Below are 18,552 nucleotides of genomic sequence, written 5' to 3'. Positions count from 1 at the left end.
TAGCTATTATTTTAAAAGAATCTTTTGACTACAGCAAGATAGATTTTAAAACTACGGAAAACCTGGAAATACTAACTTGTAAGATCACTAATGCCCAATTAGAAGAGTCATTGTTTGTGACATTATTTTATATCCCTCTCAAGAAATGAACAAACACCAAAGAAGAATTTTTTGAATTTCTTACTAGAAACACCCTAAAAGGATCTTATAACCTGCTATTGGGTGACATAAATATACACTTAGAGCAAATGGAAAAACCAGAAGTGATTGAAATCGATACCTTCTGAACATCGCTCGGTTTCACAATGCCAGACACAGAGGTAACACATGAAAAGGGGCATCAACTAGACATAGTTACTTTTTCACAAAAGGAAACCCCTGACCCAAAGATTAAATACTGTATAGGGGCATGGGAAAAATGCATTTGGTCAGATCATTATATAGGCAACTAGCTGATGCCCCGGCGATGCACGGGTATTTAATTATAGCAATAACACTGTAAATGGATTCAAATAAAGATACTTTATAGTGGTGAATGAAATTATTGTTTTACAGCTTAATAAAAAGTACAATATTCAAATTATAATGTGAAATATTTGACAAAATGAATACAATACAACTAACGCAAAACGTGATTATAAACAAAATTTTTAGTTTCACCTCCAGGAGCAAGAACATATAAATTGTTGGGTGAACCCACCCTTGAGCAAGCAACATAGAGTTGTGGGCCGAGAGACCCCCAGAACATATCACCCCAGGTAGTGAGGGATCTGCATACCAAGTTTCGTTCAAATTGGTCAAGACGTTTTTGAATTACTGTGAGAATGGCAGCTTTTTACATTTTTTCCATTGACATGAATGGGTGAAATGTGATTTTCTGTTTGTAGCTCCGCCCACGTGTGCAGGAGGGCCGCGAGACCCCCAGAACATATCACCCCAGGTAGTAAGGGATCTGTATATCAAGTTTCGTTCAAATCGGTCAAGCCGTTTGTGAATTACTGTGAGAATGGCAGCTTTTTACATTTTTTCCATTGACATGAATGGGTGAAATCTGATTTTCTGTTTGTAGCTCCGCCCACGTGTGCAGGTGGGCCGCGAGACCCCCAGAACATATCACCCCAGGTAGTGAGGGATCTGCATACCAAGTTTCGTCCAAATTGGTCACAGTGAGAATGGCAGCTTTTTACATTTTTTCCATTGACATGAATGGGTGAAATCTGATTTTCTGTTTGTAGCTCCGCCCATGTGTGCAGGTGGGCCGCGAGACCCCCAGAACATATCACCTCAGGTAGTGAGGGATCAGCATACCAAGTTTAGTTCAAATCGGTCCCACAGCTTTTTACATTTTTCCCATTGACTTGAATGGGTGAAATCTGAAGTTATGTTTGTAGCTCCGCCCACGTGTGCAGTTGGGCCGCGAGACCCCCAGAACATATCATCCCGGGTAGTGAGGGATCCGCATACCAAGTTTCGTTCAAATCGGGCAAGCCGGTTTTGTGGAGGCATTTTTTCCATTGACATGAATGGGTGAAATCTGATTTTCTGTTTGTAGCTCCACCCAGGTGTGCAGGTTGGCCGCGATACCCCCAGAACATATCACTCCAGGTAGTGAGGGATCTGCATACCAAGTTTCGTTCAAATCGGGCAAGCCGTTTTTGCGTTGGCAGCTGTTTTACATTTTTTCCATTGACATGAATGGGTGAAATCTGATTTTATGTTTGTAGCTCCGCCCACATGTGCAGGTGGGCCGTGAGACCCCCAGAACATATCACCCCAGGTAGTGAGGGATCTGCATACCAAGTTTCGTTCAAATCGGGCAAGCCGTTTTTGCGTTGGCAGCTCTTTACATTTTTTCCATTGACGTGAATGGGTGAAATCCGATTATCTGTTTGTAGCTCCGCCCACGTGTGCAGGTGGGCCGCGAGACCCCCAGAACATATCATCCCGGGTAGTGAGGGATCTGCATACCAAGTTTCGTTCAAATCGGTCAAGCCGTTTTTGCGTGATCGCGGCACATACATACATACATCTGATTTTATATATATAGATTTCAACCTACGCTGACAAAAGAAGCCATCCCAACCAAAATACAGAAACAAAAACAATTACCAGCCATAGTATTGTAAACCCAACCGAATTCTGGGCTCATTACAAATTATATCCCAAAACGGAGGAAATACAGGACTTCCCAACAAGATGGGGAAAGTTCAGTAAGGAAGTATTAGACCAATTAGCACCATACCAAACTTACAAAAAGAAAGAAAGAGTGTTAAATGAGTGGTTCGATTCAGAACTATTAGTTTTCAAATAGGAACTAAGAAAATTGGAGATAATCTGGAAAAAAACAAAGACAAATTGGAAACTAAAACTGAAAAAATACAAAACTTTGATCAAAGAAAAACGTTCAAAACACTATGGGGTTCATAATAAAAAAAAAAACATCTAAAGGTGTCCTAAATGGCTACTTGGACGATCAAAAAGCCTGATCGTCCAAGTACCCATAACCAAAGCTGGTTTTAGACGTATCTAAAACCAGCTTAGGCCTTTCCCCTGCCACTAAACGCACAGAGAGAAAAGAGGCGTGTTTAGAGGAGAGGAAAGGGTGGGCGGGAGGTGGGCCGACCTACATCTAGGCGTGCAGCAGGAATAACCTAGTCGGCACTTATACGTTTTGACTTAGACGAAGTCAAAACAGGTCTAAGGGCCGAAAAAGGGGCCGCTGAGCTGATGGACACTGGCACGATCAGTTCAGCGGTCTGGCAACCTACCCACCGCAAGCATCGCAGCAGGAGAGATGCCTCATCTCCCCTACCGCGATGCGATCACCTCTCTACCCAAACTGCTGCGACCCGCGGCAAGAGAGATGCCCAATCTCTCCTGCCGCGGGTTGTGACAGTTCGGGTAGAGGAGTGATTGAATCGCGGCAGGGGAGATGGCCAATCTCTCCTGCTGTGATACATCACCCGCGACAACATCGGGCCAGGAGAGAGCCCAAGCCCTCCTGGCCCCAGCGATCCACGACCCCCCCCCCCAATTACGATCAGGCCAGGAGGGAGCCCAAGCCCTCCTGACCTCTTGCCCCCGATAGGGCAGGAGGGAGCCCAACCCCTCCTGCCCAGGTGGACCCCCCTACCCCCCACCCCCACTTCAATACGGGCAGGAGGGATCCCAGGCCCTCCTGCCCTGGACATAACCCCCCTCCCCCCAACGTGTGACCCCCCTGCCGACTCCCCCACCCCCTTCCCCGTACCTCAAATCGTTGGCCGGACAAACGGGTGCCAAGCCCGCCCTTCCGGCAGGCCAGCCGGCTCCGGAATGGGGCCGGATTGGCTCAGGCCCATGTGCTAAAGACCCTGCCCTCAAGAGGAGCCTAAAGTTCCCAGACCTATTCTGATTGGCCCAGGCGCCTCAGGCCCCACTTGTGGGCGGGGTTTCAGCCGTCTGGGCCAATCCGGCCCCATTCCGGAGCCGGCTGGCCTGCCGGACGGGCGGGCTTGGCACCGTCCGTCCGGCCAACAATTTGATGTACGGGGAAGGGGGGTGGGGGTCGTGGGGTCGGCAGGGTTCGGGGGGATGGATGTTGGGGGGAAGGGGGTTGTGTCGAGGGCAGGAGGGCCTGGGATCCCTCCTGCCCGTATTGTAGTGGGGGTGGGGGATAGAGGGTTCCGCCTGGGCAGGAGGGGTTGGGCTCCTTCCTGCCCGATCGTGTAGGGGGTGGGGAGCGAGAGGTCAGGAGGGCTTGGGCTCCCTCCTGCCCCGATGTCGTGGGGGGGGGGGGGTTGGGGTGGATTCTGTAACTGGTGTTGTTTTTGACAGACACTGGTTACAGACTCCAGCTTTTAGGCAAAGGACTGGCTCCTCTTTCGCCTAAAAGCCCATGTGTTGGACATTTGGAGCTTAGGCGTTTTTTTGGTTCATTATGGAGTATAAGTGTAGATGTCGTTTGGTGGTCTGGGCGTTTAAACAGCTGAATGTAGAGGCAGGCCATTATCAAAACAAGGACGTTTGTTTTGGTTATGGACACTTTCCCTGCTTCTGCTTTCAACGTTTAAGGCCTTAGGCCAAAAAGGGACTTAGACGGCTTTTTTGATTATGCCCCTCCACGCACAGAAAATAGGTACTTCAAAAATAAATAGTAAAGAGCTGTTTAAACTAGTAAAAACGATAACAGATATTACTCGGGTCCTGAAAAGGGACGAGTGCATTCCATCTGCCGAAACCCTAGCCAATTTCTTTAAAAATAAAATTACTGACCTAAGAGCAACTATACCTTCACCCATAACCAACACAGAATTCCATTTTGGACCCCACGAACAGGAGTCCAGAGCAGACATGCTCTGGGACCACTTCGAGTTTCCAAACTGGCATCAATTTTTAATATTGTTCAACAAATATACCAAGTCAAACTGCTTACTGGACGAATGTCCCTCCAAGATCATGAAAGTTACACCACCCGAATTTAAAAAGGAGCTGTTTAGAGTGCTGCGGATGCTGCTGGAGCCAGGAGGTTTGTCAGTCATCGCGCAGTGGGAGGGTCGGATGGGAGGGTCAGTGGGGTCGGCTGCACGGTGGCGGTACTGGCGGGGGGGCATATTGAAACATGCTGCTCAAGGGCTCTACTGCACAGGGGGATGGGAGGGAGGGAGGGATGGATAGAAAAATGCTGGTTTCTACTGTACGGGGGGATGGGGGATGGGGGGTAGAAATGGAACGATGCTGCTCAAGGGTTCTACTGCACAGGGGCATGGGAAGGAGGGAGGCAGGCTAGCTTCGGGGGTGAGGGTGGGACAAAGTTTGGAAGGCAGTGAGGGGGACATAGGAAGGAGCACTGAGGACATAGGAGGCACTGAGGGCACTAAGGACACAGGACAGAGGCACTGGTGGCACTAAGGACACAGGATAGAGGCACTGGGGGCACTAAGGACACGGGAAGGAGGCACTGGGGTACTAAGGACATGGGAAGGAGGCACTGGGGGCACTAAGGACACAGGACGGAGGCACTGGGACACTAAGGACACAGGACGGAAGCACTGGGGGCACTAAGGACATGGGAAGGAGGCACTGGTAGCACTATGGACACAGGACGGAGGCAATAAGGAAATAGGAAGGGGCACTAAGCACATAGGAAGGAGGCACTGAGGGCATAGGATGGGACACTATGGACATAGGAAGGGGGCCACGGAGAGACAGGCAGGCATGGCGCAACAGAGAAATACAGTCAGGCAGGGGGCCAGGGAGACAGAGACAGAAAAAAAGACAGACAGACAGACAGGGGGCCAGGGAGAGACACAGACAGAAAGAATGACAGACAGACACACAGCGTCCAAGGAGAGAGAGATAAAGAAAAAGAAACCCAGACAGACAGACTTCTACTCTAGCACCCGTTAATGTAACGGGCTTAAACACTAGTAGAAGAATAAAGTTATTATTATTATTTTGGGATTACTTTTAAGTTGTCTTGAAAGATGAAGATATTTATTCATAAAAATTAAAGTGGATAAATCAAATTAGCTTAGTAGGGTTTAAAAAAGGTTTGGATAATTTCCTGAAAGCCCATAAACCAATATTAGGAAAATCAGCATAAAATCTGTTTTACGTTTTTGAGATCTTGCTAGGTACTTGTAATCTTGGTGGGCCACTGTTGAAAATGAGATGCTGGGCTTGATGGACCATTGGTCTGTCCCAATATGGCAATTCATATCTTCTTGTGTTAATTTGGTTTATCATACTTTTATTTCTGAAGGCACAGCAGGAGCATGACATAAAAAAACTGAGAGTATCAATAGCCCATATCAAAGATACAAAAATAATTTTCTTTCAGGCTGCTCTTAAGCATCCTATTAACTTTTGAAAACTTGCACCCTACATGACATACAGTATAAGTGGCTACAAAGTTACAGAATTCAAAACTTAGAACTTGTGTCCAATTGTAATATATTATTTTGTTGAAAGTACAATGCTAGTTGAGTACCAGTACTGATTTGGGAAGGGGTGGGGGTAAAGGGGGGGCAAGAGGAAGAGTCATCTACTAACAGCACAGACTAATACCATTAATGTGCATTACTTACTACATTAACATATTCTTAGTAAATCGCCCCTTGATGGATCTGATGTGCATGACGTTTTCTAGTATCTAACAGAAAAGATGTTCCAATTGTTACAAACCCCATCTGAACCATCCTCAACTGAATGTCCATATACGGGACACAGACTGTGCAAGTCTCTGCCCAGTACTGGCCTTAGTTCTTCAATATTTACCCACTAGCTGATGGCCCGGCGTTGCACGGGTATTTAATTATAGCAATAACACTGTAAATGGATTCAAATAAAGATACTTTATAGTGGTGAATGAAAATATTTTTTTTACTTTATAAAAAGTACAATATTCAAATTATAATGTGAAATATTTGACAAAATGAATACAATACAACTAACACAAAACTTGATTATAAACAACATTTTTAGTTTCACCTCCAGGAGCAAGAACATATACATTATTGGGTGAACCCACCCTTCCCACGTGTGCAGGTGGGCCGCGAGACCCCCAGAACATATCACCCCAGGTAGTGAGGGATCTGCATACCAAGTTTCGTTCAAATCGGTCCCACAGCTTTTTACATTTTTTCCATTGACTTGAATGGGTGAAATCTGATTTTCTGTTTGTAGCTCCGCCGACGTGTGCAGGTGGGCCGCGAGACCTCAAGAACATATCACCCCAGGTAGTGAGGGATCTGCATACCAAGTTTCGTTCAAATCGGTCCCACAGCTTATTACATTTTTTCCATTGACATGAATGGGTGAAATCCGATTTTCTGCTTGTAGCTCGGCCAACGTGTGCAGGTGGGCCGGAAAACCCCCAGAACATATCACCCCAGGTAGTGAGGGATCTGCATACCAAGTTTCGTTCAAATCGGTCCCACAGCTTTACATTTTTTCCATTGACTTGAATGGGTGAAATCTGATTTTCTGTTTGTAGCTCCGCCCACGTGTGCAGGTGGGCCGCGAGACCCCCAGAACATATCACCCCCGGTAGTGAGGGTTATCCCAGGACAAGCAGGCAGCATATTCTTTACGCATGGGTGACGTCACCGACGGAGCCCTCGGTACGGAACTTTTTAACTAGAAAGTTCTAGTTGGCCGCACCGCGCGTGCGCGAGTGCCTTCCCGCCCGACGGAGGAGTGCGTGGTCCCCAGTTTCTTCGTTTCCGCGGAGCGAAGAAGACGTGTGTTTTTCAACGGTCATTGAAATTCTCTTTTTGCCTTCCCGCTCGCGTATATTTTTCGTTTTATTCACCTTCGGGTGCTTTTTCTTTTCAGTTTCAAAAAAAAATAAAAAAAATAATAATACTTTATTTCTTCTTTTTTCGTTCCTGCCCCGGCGGGGCCTGTTGTCACTATCCAGGCCTCCGGGTTTGATTTTGCGGAGGCCGTGTTCCCATTCATGCCCCCGCAGCCGGGTTTTAAGAAGTGCCAGCGGTGTGCACGCCCGATCTCCCTCACTGACCCACACAATTGGTGTTTGCAGTGTTTGGGGCCTGAGCATCGGGCGGACTCCTGCACCCGCTGTGCCACTCTTAAAAAACGCACTTTGAAGAATCGTCAAATCCAGCAGAATATACTTTTCGGCACCGGCCCTGCAATGGACTCGACTTCTTCATCTGCGGCACCGTCAAAATCGGCACCGGCCACTTCGACACCACCTGATCCGTCATCAGCGCCACCGGCGCCAGGTAAGCCGGCTAAGAAGCCTTCCACCCTTGAGCGCCCTCCCACCTCGGTGGTGACACCGGTCCTTTCGGCTCCACGCCGACCCAAAAAACGCTCCGCCCCGATATCGGTGAGTGCCTCGTCATCGGCCTCCTCATCGCCGGGGCGTAGAGAGGCACCCATGGAACCAAAACAGAAAAAAGTGGTTCCGGTGCCACCCCTGGATGACCGCATCGCGGCCATCCTCCAAGACAAGTTGCATGAACAACTGCAACAGCAACTTCAGCAGCTCTTGCCCTCCATCTTGGCACCGCTGCTCTTGGTACCAGACCGGCCCGAGCCCCGCACCGTCCAACCGGTATCCACTCCATCGATACCTTTGGACTCGTCCATGCCTATTCTCTCGGCGTCACATCTCCATACTCATTCCGAGAGTCACGCCTTGGCGACGGTCGATCCTCCTCGGGACCGGACAGGGCACCGGTTCTCCCCGTGACCCTGACCGGCACCGTTCTTCCCGGGACCGAGACAGACACAGGTCTTCATCCCCCGGTACCGTCTCGGTACGCTCGGGCAAGTCTCTGTCTAAGACTCACCATACCGAGCCTTCCACTCCGGTATCTCGGCACGCGCACACTGATGTCAGAGACCCGGACCTATGGGAAGAATCCCCTCCCGGTACCGAGGAGGACGCATCGTCGTCGGACGAGGAGCCTTCGGCCCCCGATACCACATCTAAGCCTGAGCAATCTTCTTTTTCTAAATTCCTCAGAGAGTTCTCGGCGGCTCTGTCTCTCCCTCTAGAGTCTGACTCTAAGAAATCACAAGCTTTTCTGGAGGCATTAGATTTTGATCAACCTCTCAAAGAGTTCCTAAAGTTGCCCGTACATGACATCTTACGGGAAACTTTTTATAAAAACTGGGAGAATCCACTTACTGTTCCTGGGGCCCCCCGTAAACTGGATAGCCTTTACAGGGTCATACCAATCCCTGGATTTGATAAACCCCAGCTGCCCCATGAATCCCTCCTGGTGGAGTCCACCTTAAAAAAGACTCAGGGCTCTAGTGTTTATGCCTCCACCCCTCCTGGCAGAGAGGGCAAAACAATGGACAAATTTGGCAAGCGACTCTATCAGAATGCAATGCTTGCCAACAGGGCAAACAACTATTCATTTCATTTTTCATTCTACTTGAAACATCTGGTCCTCCAACTCTCCGCCATGCAGAAGTACCTTCCGGAACACAAGGTCCCACTGTTCCAGCAGCACATCTCCAGCCTGCTCCAACTGAGAAAATTTATGGTGCGCTCTATATATGATTCCTTTGAGCTCACCTCCCGTGCATCTGCCATTGCTGTGGCTATGCGCCGCCTGGCCTGGCTAAGGGTCTCTGATTTGGACATCAACCATCAAGACCGACTAGCCAACGCTCCCTGTCTTGGGGATGAATTATTTGGGGAGTCCCTGGATACAACCACACAGAAACTCTCAGCCCATGAGACCAGATGGGACACTCTCATAAAACCTAAGAAAAAGGCTCCACCTGCTCGTCCTTACAGACAACAGTCCTCATATCAGCGCAGGTTCTCCGCTAGGCCGCTCAATCCACCTTCACAACAACCTAGGCGGCCCCGTCCACACCAGCACACCCAGGCTCGTGCCAAGTCCAATCAACCTGCCAAGCCTCTTCCGCCTGCCAAGCCATCTCAGCCCTTTTGACTCTTCTCTCCAGGGCATAGCCAGTCTCCCGCCTTCATTGCCTCTTCCTCAACCAATCGGAGGCAGGCTCCACATCTTCCTCAGCCGTTGGGAGGTCATCACATCGGACCAGTGGGTCCTCAACATCATCCGCCACGGCTACTCTCTCAACTTCCAGACTCTTCCACCAGACAATCCTCCCGTAGAGTCTGCTTCTCATTCAACCCAAACCCCCCTCCTCCTGAGGGAGGTCCAATCCCTCCTTCTTCTCAATGCCATCGAAGAAGTGCCTCCGGAAACAAAGAGGTCGGGGATTCTACTCCCGCTACTTCCTGGTTCCCAAGAAGACAGGAGACCTCCGTCCCATTCTCGATCTCAGGGATCTCAACAAATGTCTAGTCAAGGAGAAATTCTGAATGCTCTCCCTTGCCACGCTTTACCCTCTTCTCTCTCAGCACGACTGGCTATGTTCCCTGGACCTCAAAGAGGCCTACACTCACATCCCAATCAATCCGACTTCACGTCGCTACCTGCAATTCCAGGTACACCACCGCCACTATCAGTACAAAGTGCTGCCTTTTGGCCTCGCTTCATCACCCAGGGTGTTCACCAAATGCCTTATTGTGGTGGCGGCCTTCCTCAGGTCTCACAACCTCCAGGTGTTTCCCTACTTGGACGATTGGTTAGTGAAAGCACCTACGTCTCCACTTGTGCTGCAAGCCACTCATCATACCATCTCTCTCCTCCATCTCCTGGGGTTCGAGATCAACTACCCCAAGTCGCATCTGCTTCCCACACAGCGCCTTCAGTTCATTGGAGCAGTTCTCGACACCACACTAATGAGGGCGTTTCTCCCCTCCGACCGTCAACGGACTCTGCTCCACCTTTGTCGTCAGGTGCTCCTTCATCACTCCATTCCTGCCAGACAGATGATGGTCCTCCTGGGCCACATGGCCTCGACGGTACATGTGCTTCCCCTAGCGCGACTCCACCTCAGGACACCTCAATGGACTCTGGCCAACCAGTGGTCACAGACCTCGAATCTTCTTTCTCATCCCATCTCTGTGACATCGTCTCTTCAGCGATCTCTACAATGGTGGTTGAACTCCTCAAATCTTTCCAGGGGCCTTCTTTTTCATCTGCCCCCTCATGCCATGATCATCACCACGGATGCCTCCCCTTATGCATGGGGAGCTCACCTGGGAGATCTACGCACCCAGGGTCTTTGGACCCCGCAGGAGCGTCTACATCACATCAATTTCCTAGAACTCAGAGCCATGTTCTACGCTCTCAAGGCCTTCCAGCACCTTCTCTGCCCTCAGGTTCTTCTCCTGTGCACAGACAATCAAGTCGCCATGTACTACATAAACAAGCAAGGCGGCACCGGGTCTCGCCTCCTTTGTCAGGAGGCTCTCCGCATTTGAACCTGGGCCACGGCCCGCAATCTCTTCCTCAAGGCTGTCTATATCCAGGGCGAACAAAACTCCCTGGCCGACAATCTCAGCCGCATCCTTCAACCTCACGAATGGACTCTAGATCCTCCCACGCTCCACTCCATCTTCGCTCGCTGGGGCACTCCGCAGGTGGATCTCTTTGCAGCTCCTCACAACCATCAGCTGCCCCAGTTCTGTTCCAGACTCTTCTCCCCCCATCGCCTGACCCCGGACGCATTCCTGCTCGATTGGACGGATCGGTTCCTCTATGCTTTTCCTCCTCTACCTCTGATGTTGCGGACGTTATCCAAACTCCGCAGGGACAGGGCCACCATGATTCTCATCGCTCCTCGGTGGCCTCGTCAACACTGGTTTTCTCTCCTGCTTCAGCTCAGCGTCAGGGAGCCCATTCCTCTTCCTGTGTTTCCTACTCTACTTACGCAACAGCGTCAGTCTCTGCTGCATCCCAATCTGTCTTCGCTCCACCTGACAGCTTGGTTTCTCTCGGGCTGACCTCTCCAGGAAATCTATCTCAGCCTGTCCGTCTCATTTTGGACGCCTCCAAGAAACCGGCCACCCTCCAATGTTACCATCAGAAGTGGACCAGGTTCTCCTCTTGGTGCCTCCATCATCATCACGATCCCACCTCTTTAGCGGTGGAAACTGTACTGGACTATTTGCTCTCTCTGTCCAATGCGGGCCTCAAGTCTACCTCAATCAGAGTCCACCTCAGTGCCATCACTGCGTTTCATGAGCCTATCCTCGGAAAACCTCTCACAGCTCATCCACTGGTTTCCCGATTCATGAGAGGCCTCTTCAATGTCAAACCACCTCTAAAGCCTCCTCCGGTCGTCTGGGACCTGAATGTGGTTTTATCAGCCCTCATGAAACCTCCTTTTGAGCCTCTTGCCACAACTTCGCTCAAACTTCTAACATGGAAGGTGCTTTTCCTCATTGCCATCACCTCTGCCAGGAAGGTTAGTGAGATGCATGCACTGGTCGCCGATCCACTGTTCACTGTTTTTCACCATGACAAGGTGGTTCTGCGTACCCATCCAAAATTCCTTCCCAAGGTAGTCTCGGCTTTTCACCTCAATCAGTCCATTGTGTTACCTGTCTTTTTCCCGAAACCTCATTCACATCCTGGCGAACAGGCATTACACAGTCTTGATTGCAAGCGTGCCCTGGCCTACTATCTTGATCGTACAAGGGCTCACCGCTTGTCCCCTCAGCTCTTCCTGACCTTCGACCCTAATCGTCTAGGTCGCCCGGTCTCTAAACGGACGCTATCCAACTGGCTTGCAACCTGCATCGCGTTCTGTTATGCTCGGGCCGGTCTGTCACTGGACGGTGCTGTCACTGCCCACAGGGTGAGAGCTATGGCCGCTTCTGTTGCTTTCCTCCGTTCCACACCCATTGAGGAAATCTGCAGAGCTGCCACCTGGTCCTCAGTTCACACATTCACTACTCACTACTGTCTGGATACTTTCTCCAGACGGGATGGGCACTTCGGCCAATCTGTACTTCAGAATTTATTTTCCTAATGGCCAACCATCCCTCCTCCCTCTTTGTTAGCTTGGAGGTCACCCATGCGTAAAGAATATGCTGCCTGCTTGTCCTGGGATAAAGCACAGTTACTTACCGTAACAGGTGTTATCCAGGGACAGCAGGCAGATATTCTTACGTCCCACCCTCCTCCCCGGGTTGGCTTCTTAGCTGGCTTATCTTAACTGGGGACCACGCACTCCTCCGTCGGGCGGGAAGGCACTCGCGCACGCGCGGTGCGGCCAACTAGAACTTTCTAGTTAAAAAGGTCCGTACCGAGGGCTCCGTCGGTGACATCACCCATGCGTAAAGAATATCTGCCTGCTGTCCCTGGATAACACCTGTTACGGTAAGTAACTGTGCTATCTGCATACCAATTTTCGTTCAAATCGGTCCCACAGCTTTTTACATTTTTTCCATTGACTTGAATGGGTGAAATCAGATTTTTTGTTTGTAGCTCCGCCCACGTGTGCAGGTGGGCCGCAAGACCCCAAGAACATATCACCCCAGGTAGTGAGGGATCTGCATACCAAGTTTCATCCAAATTGGTCACAGTGAGAATGGCAGCTTTTTACATTTTTTCCATTGACATGAATGGGTGAAATCTGATGTTCTGTTTGTAGCTCCGCCCACGTGTGCAGGTGGGCCGCGAGACCCCCAGAACATATCACCCCAGGTAGTTGGAATTACTGTGAGAATGGCAGTTTTTTACATTTTTTCCATTGACATGAATGGGTGAAATCTGATTTTCTGTTTGTAGCTCCGCCCATGTGTGCAGGTGGGCCGCGAGACCCCCAGAACATATCACCCCAGGTAGTGAGGGATCAGCATACCAAGTTTAGTTCAAATTGGTCCCACAGCTTTTTACATTTTTCCCATTGACTTGAATGGGTGAAATCTGAAGTTATGTTTGTAGCTCCGCCCACGTGTGCAGGTGGGCCGCGAGACCCCCAGAACATATCATCCCGGGTAGTGAGGGATCCGCATACCAAGTTTCGTTCAAATCGGGCAAGCCGGTTTTACGGAGGCAGTTTTTACATTTTTTCCATTGACATGAATGGGTGAAATCTGATTTTCTGTTTGTAGCTCCGCCCAGGTGTGCAGGTTGGCCGCGATACCCCCAGAACATATCACCCCAGGTAGTGAGGGATCTGCATACCAAGTTTCGTTCAAATCGGGCAAGCCGTTTTTGCTTTGGCAGCTGTTTTACATTTTTTCCATTGACATGAATGGGTGAAATCTGATTTTATGTTTGTAGCTCCGCCCACATGTGCAGGTGGGCCGTGAGACCCCCAGAACATATCACCCCAGGTAGTGAGGGATCGGCATGCCAAGTTTCGTTCAAATCGGGCAAGCCGTTTTTTGCGTTGGCAGCTCTTTACATTTTTTTCCATTGACATGAATGGGTGAAATCCGATTATCTGTTTGTAGCTCCGCCCACGTGTGCAGGTGGGCCGCGAGACCCCCAGAACATATCATCCCGGGTAGTGAGGGATCTGCATACCAAGTTTCGTTCAAATCGGTCAAGCCGTTTTTGCGTGATTGCGGCACATACATACATACATCCGATTTTATATATATAGATTAGACAATAGTGGCAGATGGGGGTATGTGTGCATTGGGGTCCATTAACTAATTTTGTCACATTATAATTAAAGTGATTCCTTTTTCTTTATGTTAGATTCCTTTGCACATCCAGGGTGGGTGGGGGGGGTGTATTATTTATTTAGAGGTATAAATTTCATATTATTCTATAATATTGATGAGTTTAATATAATATCATTACTGTTATAGGTTAAGAAGGGATTTTAAATTTTTATTGTAATATTTCTGATGTTAATAGTGTATTTTCATATAGTTTTGGTTTTTTTTTTCGATTTTTCATATGTATACATTGTCAAGTTCAAAATATCAATAAAGAAATTAAAAAAAAAAAAAAAAGCTTTTTCAAAACTAGAGAACTCCTTTGAGGGGTTCTGTCAGATGATGTCATCTGCTTGTGAGAATACATATAAGCTCTGTGTTTGGCACAGTGTTTTATATAAAATACTCTACCAAACACAGAGCCTTTTGTAAAATATAACAAATCTTTAACAGGTGTTCTATATGTCTCATCAAGAAAAATAACTGGTCTGAAACCGAATAGATCTTGAATAAATCATAAAAATGTACTATATTATTATTTTCTAGCATGAAAAAAAGATGAAAGTGTTTTATAAAGCATTGGCGGAATATGCACAGAATTCCTACAATACAGTTTTGTGTTCTCTGTCTGAACATTTAAGTTTGAAGAATATGGAAAAAAAGGTACAGTAATTTATCTTTTATCACTCAGAAATGAAATTCACCTGCACCATTCAGTGGAAGCTACTGAATCAAACTTGTGGTAGAAAAAAAGTTTTTTTTTGTGTGCATGTTAAATGAGATTTAGGGCGCCTTTTTACAAAGGTGCGCTAGCGTTTTTAATGCACGCAGCGGATTAGTGCGCGCTAGCCAAAAATCTACCGCCTGCTCAAAAGGAGGCGGTAGCGGCTAGCGTGCGGGGTAATGTAGCGCGCACTATTCTGCGCGTTAAGGCCTAGCGCGGCTTTGTAAAAGGAGCCCTTAATATGCTATATGAGAAATTTCTCTGAGGTCATGCTGAAACTGAACAGTGGGGCCTCAGTAATAATTCTGCATTTAACAACCAATTTCATCATCCATGCTCTCTGATGCTGGAAAATGTGTTCTAATAGGCTTGAAGTGAAAGGGATGGTTAGGGGAAATTGATTCCTTCCTTGTGATGTTCAAAGTGACTTCTCCTTTCTCTGTGAACATTGACGGTGTCAATTCTCTAAAGCGGTGTCAGGTCAAAGCGCGCGGGACAAAGGCGCGCGCAGACAATTGTGCGCAGCGTGGAGGCGCGCGCCGCAGAAAATTATTGTTTTTAGGGCTCCGACGGAGGGAGGCGTGGGGGGGGGAACCCCCCACTTTACTTAATAGAGATCGTGCCGCGTTGTGGGGGGTTTTGGGGGGTTGTAACCCCCCGCATTTTACTGAAACTTTACTTTTTCCCTGTTTTTAGGGAAAAAAGTGAAGTTTACAGTAAATGTGGAGGGTTACAACCCCCCAAACCCCCCACAAACGCCGGCGCGATCTCTATTATGTAATACTGGGGGGGGCTCCCCAACAAAAACCCCCGTCGGAGCCCCTAAAACTAATTTTTTTCGGCGCGCGCCTTTGTCTTTCGCGGGGTTGTCTATCAACCCTCCCTAAAGCAATATATGGCAAACTGTGTTGCAGCAGATTCCAGATGTGCCCCAACAAGACGCCGGTAAGAGGCGCCAGCACAGGCTGACCGCTTATAGGATGTGCCTCTTGCGACATTGCGTCGATGTCCGCGCACTTCCGGGTGCCTTCCAGCCAGGGCACTGGGTTTAGTGTGCCGCCCAGCCGAAAAGTTTGTGGGACACTGCTCTAAAGGCACCTAGATTTAGGCACCAAGGCCCAGATTCTATAAAAGGACACCTAAACTTAGGCGCCTAGGTCGGTGCACCTAGCCAATCTAGGCGCCTAACTTAATTATTTAAAAGTTTAATTGGGTGCTGATAACAAACTTAATCGGCTTAAATTAAATTAATTGGTTGGTAGGTGCCTAACTCAGTAGGTGCCTACAACTTTCAGGTAGATGCCTTGTTGAAGGCTTCTACCAGAAAGTGGGCATGGTTATGAGCAGATTGTGGGTGGATCTTTGGTGTGTTTTGCATGTAGGTGCCTAAAATGGACTTAAGCGCCGGTATTTAGGCCAAGAAAACTCTGGCATAAATAGGGAGCACTAAGGTTAGTTAGTGTGCGTACTGGTGCTTAAATCCACTTTAGGCACTATTAAGCGAGATTTTATAAATCGTGCCTACTGAAGATTGACAGGCACTATGCACCACATTCCTGTTTATAGAATCAGGGTCCAAATGTCTGTAAGTACTTAAATACCAGCATTTATAAGCATATGTGCACATACTGTATATGTTGTCACCCACCCGGCCTCCACTGGGTACGCAAGTGCCGGGAACAGTGACTAAGCCGATTTTCTGCACGCCACTCAAAAGGGAGAATGACCCTTCAGGGTGAGAAGGTTTAAAACTGCCAAGTTAGTTTCAACTCAAAATTCAAACAGTAAAAGAAAACACTTCTCAAACAGGAGAGCTTTGAAAGGTAAGTTTATCAAATAGGCCTCTTTATTCTGCTAAAAGAGCCAACAACAAGGGAAAAAACTCCTCAAAAACTCTGGCTTCAAGTATCTAGGCAAGACTTTAGCAAGTGCCTAAACAGGGTTCATAGACAAAACCGCCGAAGACAAAGGCGCTCGCCGACAACTGAGCGCAAGACGGAAGCACGTGACGAAGGAAAAAGAGTAGTTTTTTAGGGGCTCCGACGGGGGGTTTTGTTGGGGAACCCCCCAGTTTACTTAATACAGATTGCGACGGCGTTGTGGTGGGTTTGGGGGGTTGTAACCTCCCTCATTATATTGGAAACTTAATGTTTCCTGTTTTTTAGGGAAAAAGTGAAGTTTTCAGTAAAATGTGGGGGGTTACAACCCCCAAACCCCCCACAATGCCCCACAACGCAGCGCGATATGTATAAAGTAAAGTGGGAGGGTTCCCCCCCACACACCCCGTCGGAGCCCTTTAAAACAGTCATTTTCTTCAGCACGCACCTCCACGCTGCGCTCAGTTGTCTGCGTGCGCCTTTGACCCGGCGCGCTTTTGACCTGACACCGCTAACAGTTCAGTACATTCTTGGCTACCTTTATAGTCCCAGGAACAAAAGCTATCAGTAAAGCACACTAATGCACAAAAGAAAAAAACCCAAAAACACGGCTTGCTATAGAGTTGGCAAAAGACCACTAGCCCAGCAAGGTGCCTGGTCTTCAGTAGTCCAAACAAAGTCCTCTTCACCAGGCCCTTGCATTCAATTCTAACCCAAACCAATTCTCAAAAAAAAAAAAAAAAAAAAAAGGAAACAGTTCATGTTCTCAAAGCCTGCCTATTACCAGCTTTGGCAGGTATTAGCTCCTCAGAGCCGATTTGTGGGGGTTAAGGCTGCTGTGTAGCTTAATCACTTTTTCTTCAAATAACATAAGAAAAAAAGAGTCCTCAAAAAATATCCCACCCAGATGGCACAGCTTACACATTCCCCACACAACCTTATGCACTCCCCAGCAATTTCAAAACACTGCAGGGCTTTCGGATAAGACAAAAAAAACAGGACCCTGCCAGTCCATGGGGTCTTCTGTCTGGACCCGCTGCTTTGGCTGGAGAAGGTTTTCTCATGCCACTGCTCCTGAACAGCCCTAGGTAGCTTCTGCAAACTAGAGGCTTAAGTTTGTTGAAGCCACACCCAGGCCTAGCTGGGGTGGCAGCCGACTTCAGCGCTTCTCTGGCTCCCCACGTGGTCATTGGTAGAGGTTTTCCTCCTCCTCACTAAAAGGGTGCTGCCATGGCTGAAATGGGAGGATAGACAGCTCTGGGTGGTTTAGACCAGTGTTTTTTCAACCTTTTTACACCTATGGACCGGCAGAATAAAAGAATTATTCTGTGGACCAGTGGTTGAAGAACACTGGGCTAAGTCGTGGGCCAGACCCCCCCCATCTCTACCCAATCTCCACCCCAGACCCGCCCCCATAATAGTACTAATTGCACCTTGCACGTCCCATGCCTCATCTGGAAGCCTTCCCTCTGACGTTGCAACATCAGATAGAAGGCTTCCGGTTCAGGCGCAGGACGTAGGAGTCACTGCCCCATGGCTTTGTGCACTGAATCAGTTAGAAAGAGGGAGCTGGCTCAAAGTTACCGCCGCATCGATCACACCGTGGCCGGCGGTTGAAGAACACTGTTTTGGACCTGATGCATGTGCTGGTCCTGTGGACCGGCAGGAAATTTCTGTGGACTGGCACTGGTCCATGGGACTGGTGGTTGAAGAAACATGGTTTAGACTGTCTTTTCCTATAATCTGCTTCTCTCGGTGATCTGGAAGTACAGTTTTTTGTCTCACCTGGGTTCTGTCAGGGCTGTAATGCTACATACTGATCTTAGACATACATAGTCCCACAGTACTCATTCATACCACAAATACAACTCTTTTCTCTTATTATCTCTGTTTATTCTTATATTCTCCTACACACATAGAAAGAA

At 48.4% G+C, this 18,552-nt stretch overlaps 1 protein-coding gene across 1 annotated transcript in view; it reads left to right on the top strand.

The window, feature by feature from the left end:
• The window catches only part of LOC117366815 (probable ATP-dependent RNA helicase DDX60), a 288,878-nt gene that overhangs the window by 27,892 nt on the left and 242,434 nt on the right, over positions 1 to 18,552 (top strand). The window contains exon 6 of the mRNA XM_033958734.1: positions 14,573 to 14,689. Within this exon, the coding sequence (XP_033814625.1) occupies positions 14,573 to 14,689 (117 nt within the window). The remainder of the gene's footprint in view (positions 1 to 14,572; positions 14,690 to 18,552) is intronic.

Source organism: Geotrypetes seraphini, chromosome 1 (assembly GCF_902459505.1).
Source record: "Geotrypetes seraphini chromosome 1, aGeoSer1.1, whole genome shotgun sequence".
Classification (NCBI taxonomy): Eukaryota; Metazoa; Chordata; class Amphibia; order Gymnophiona; family Dermophiidae; genus Geotrypetes; species Geotrypetes seraphini.
The sequence above is the reverse complement of the archived record's forward strand: the minus strand, read 5'-3'. Positions and strand labels throughout refer to the sequence as shown.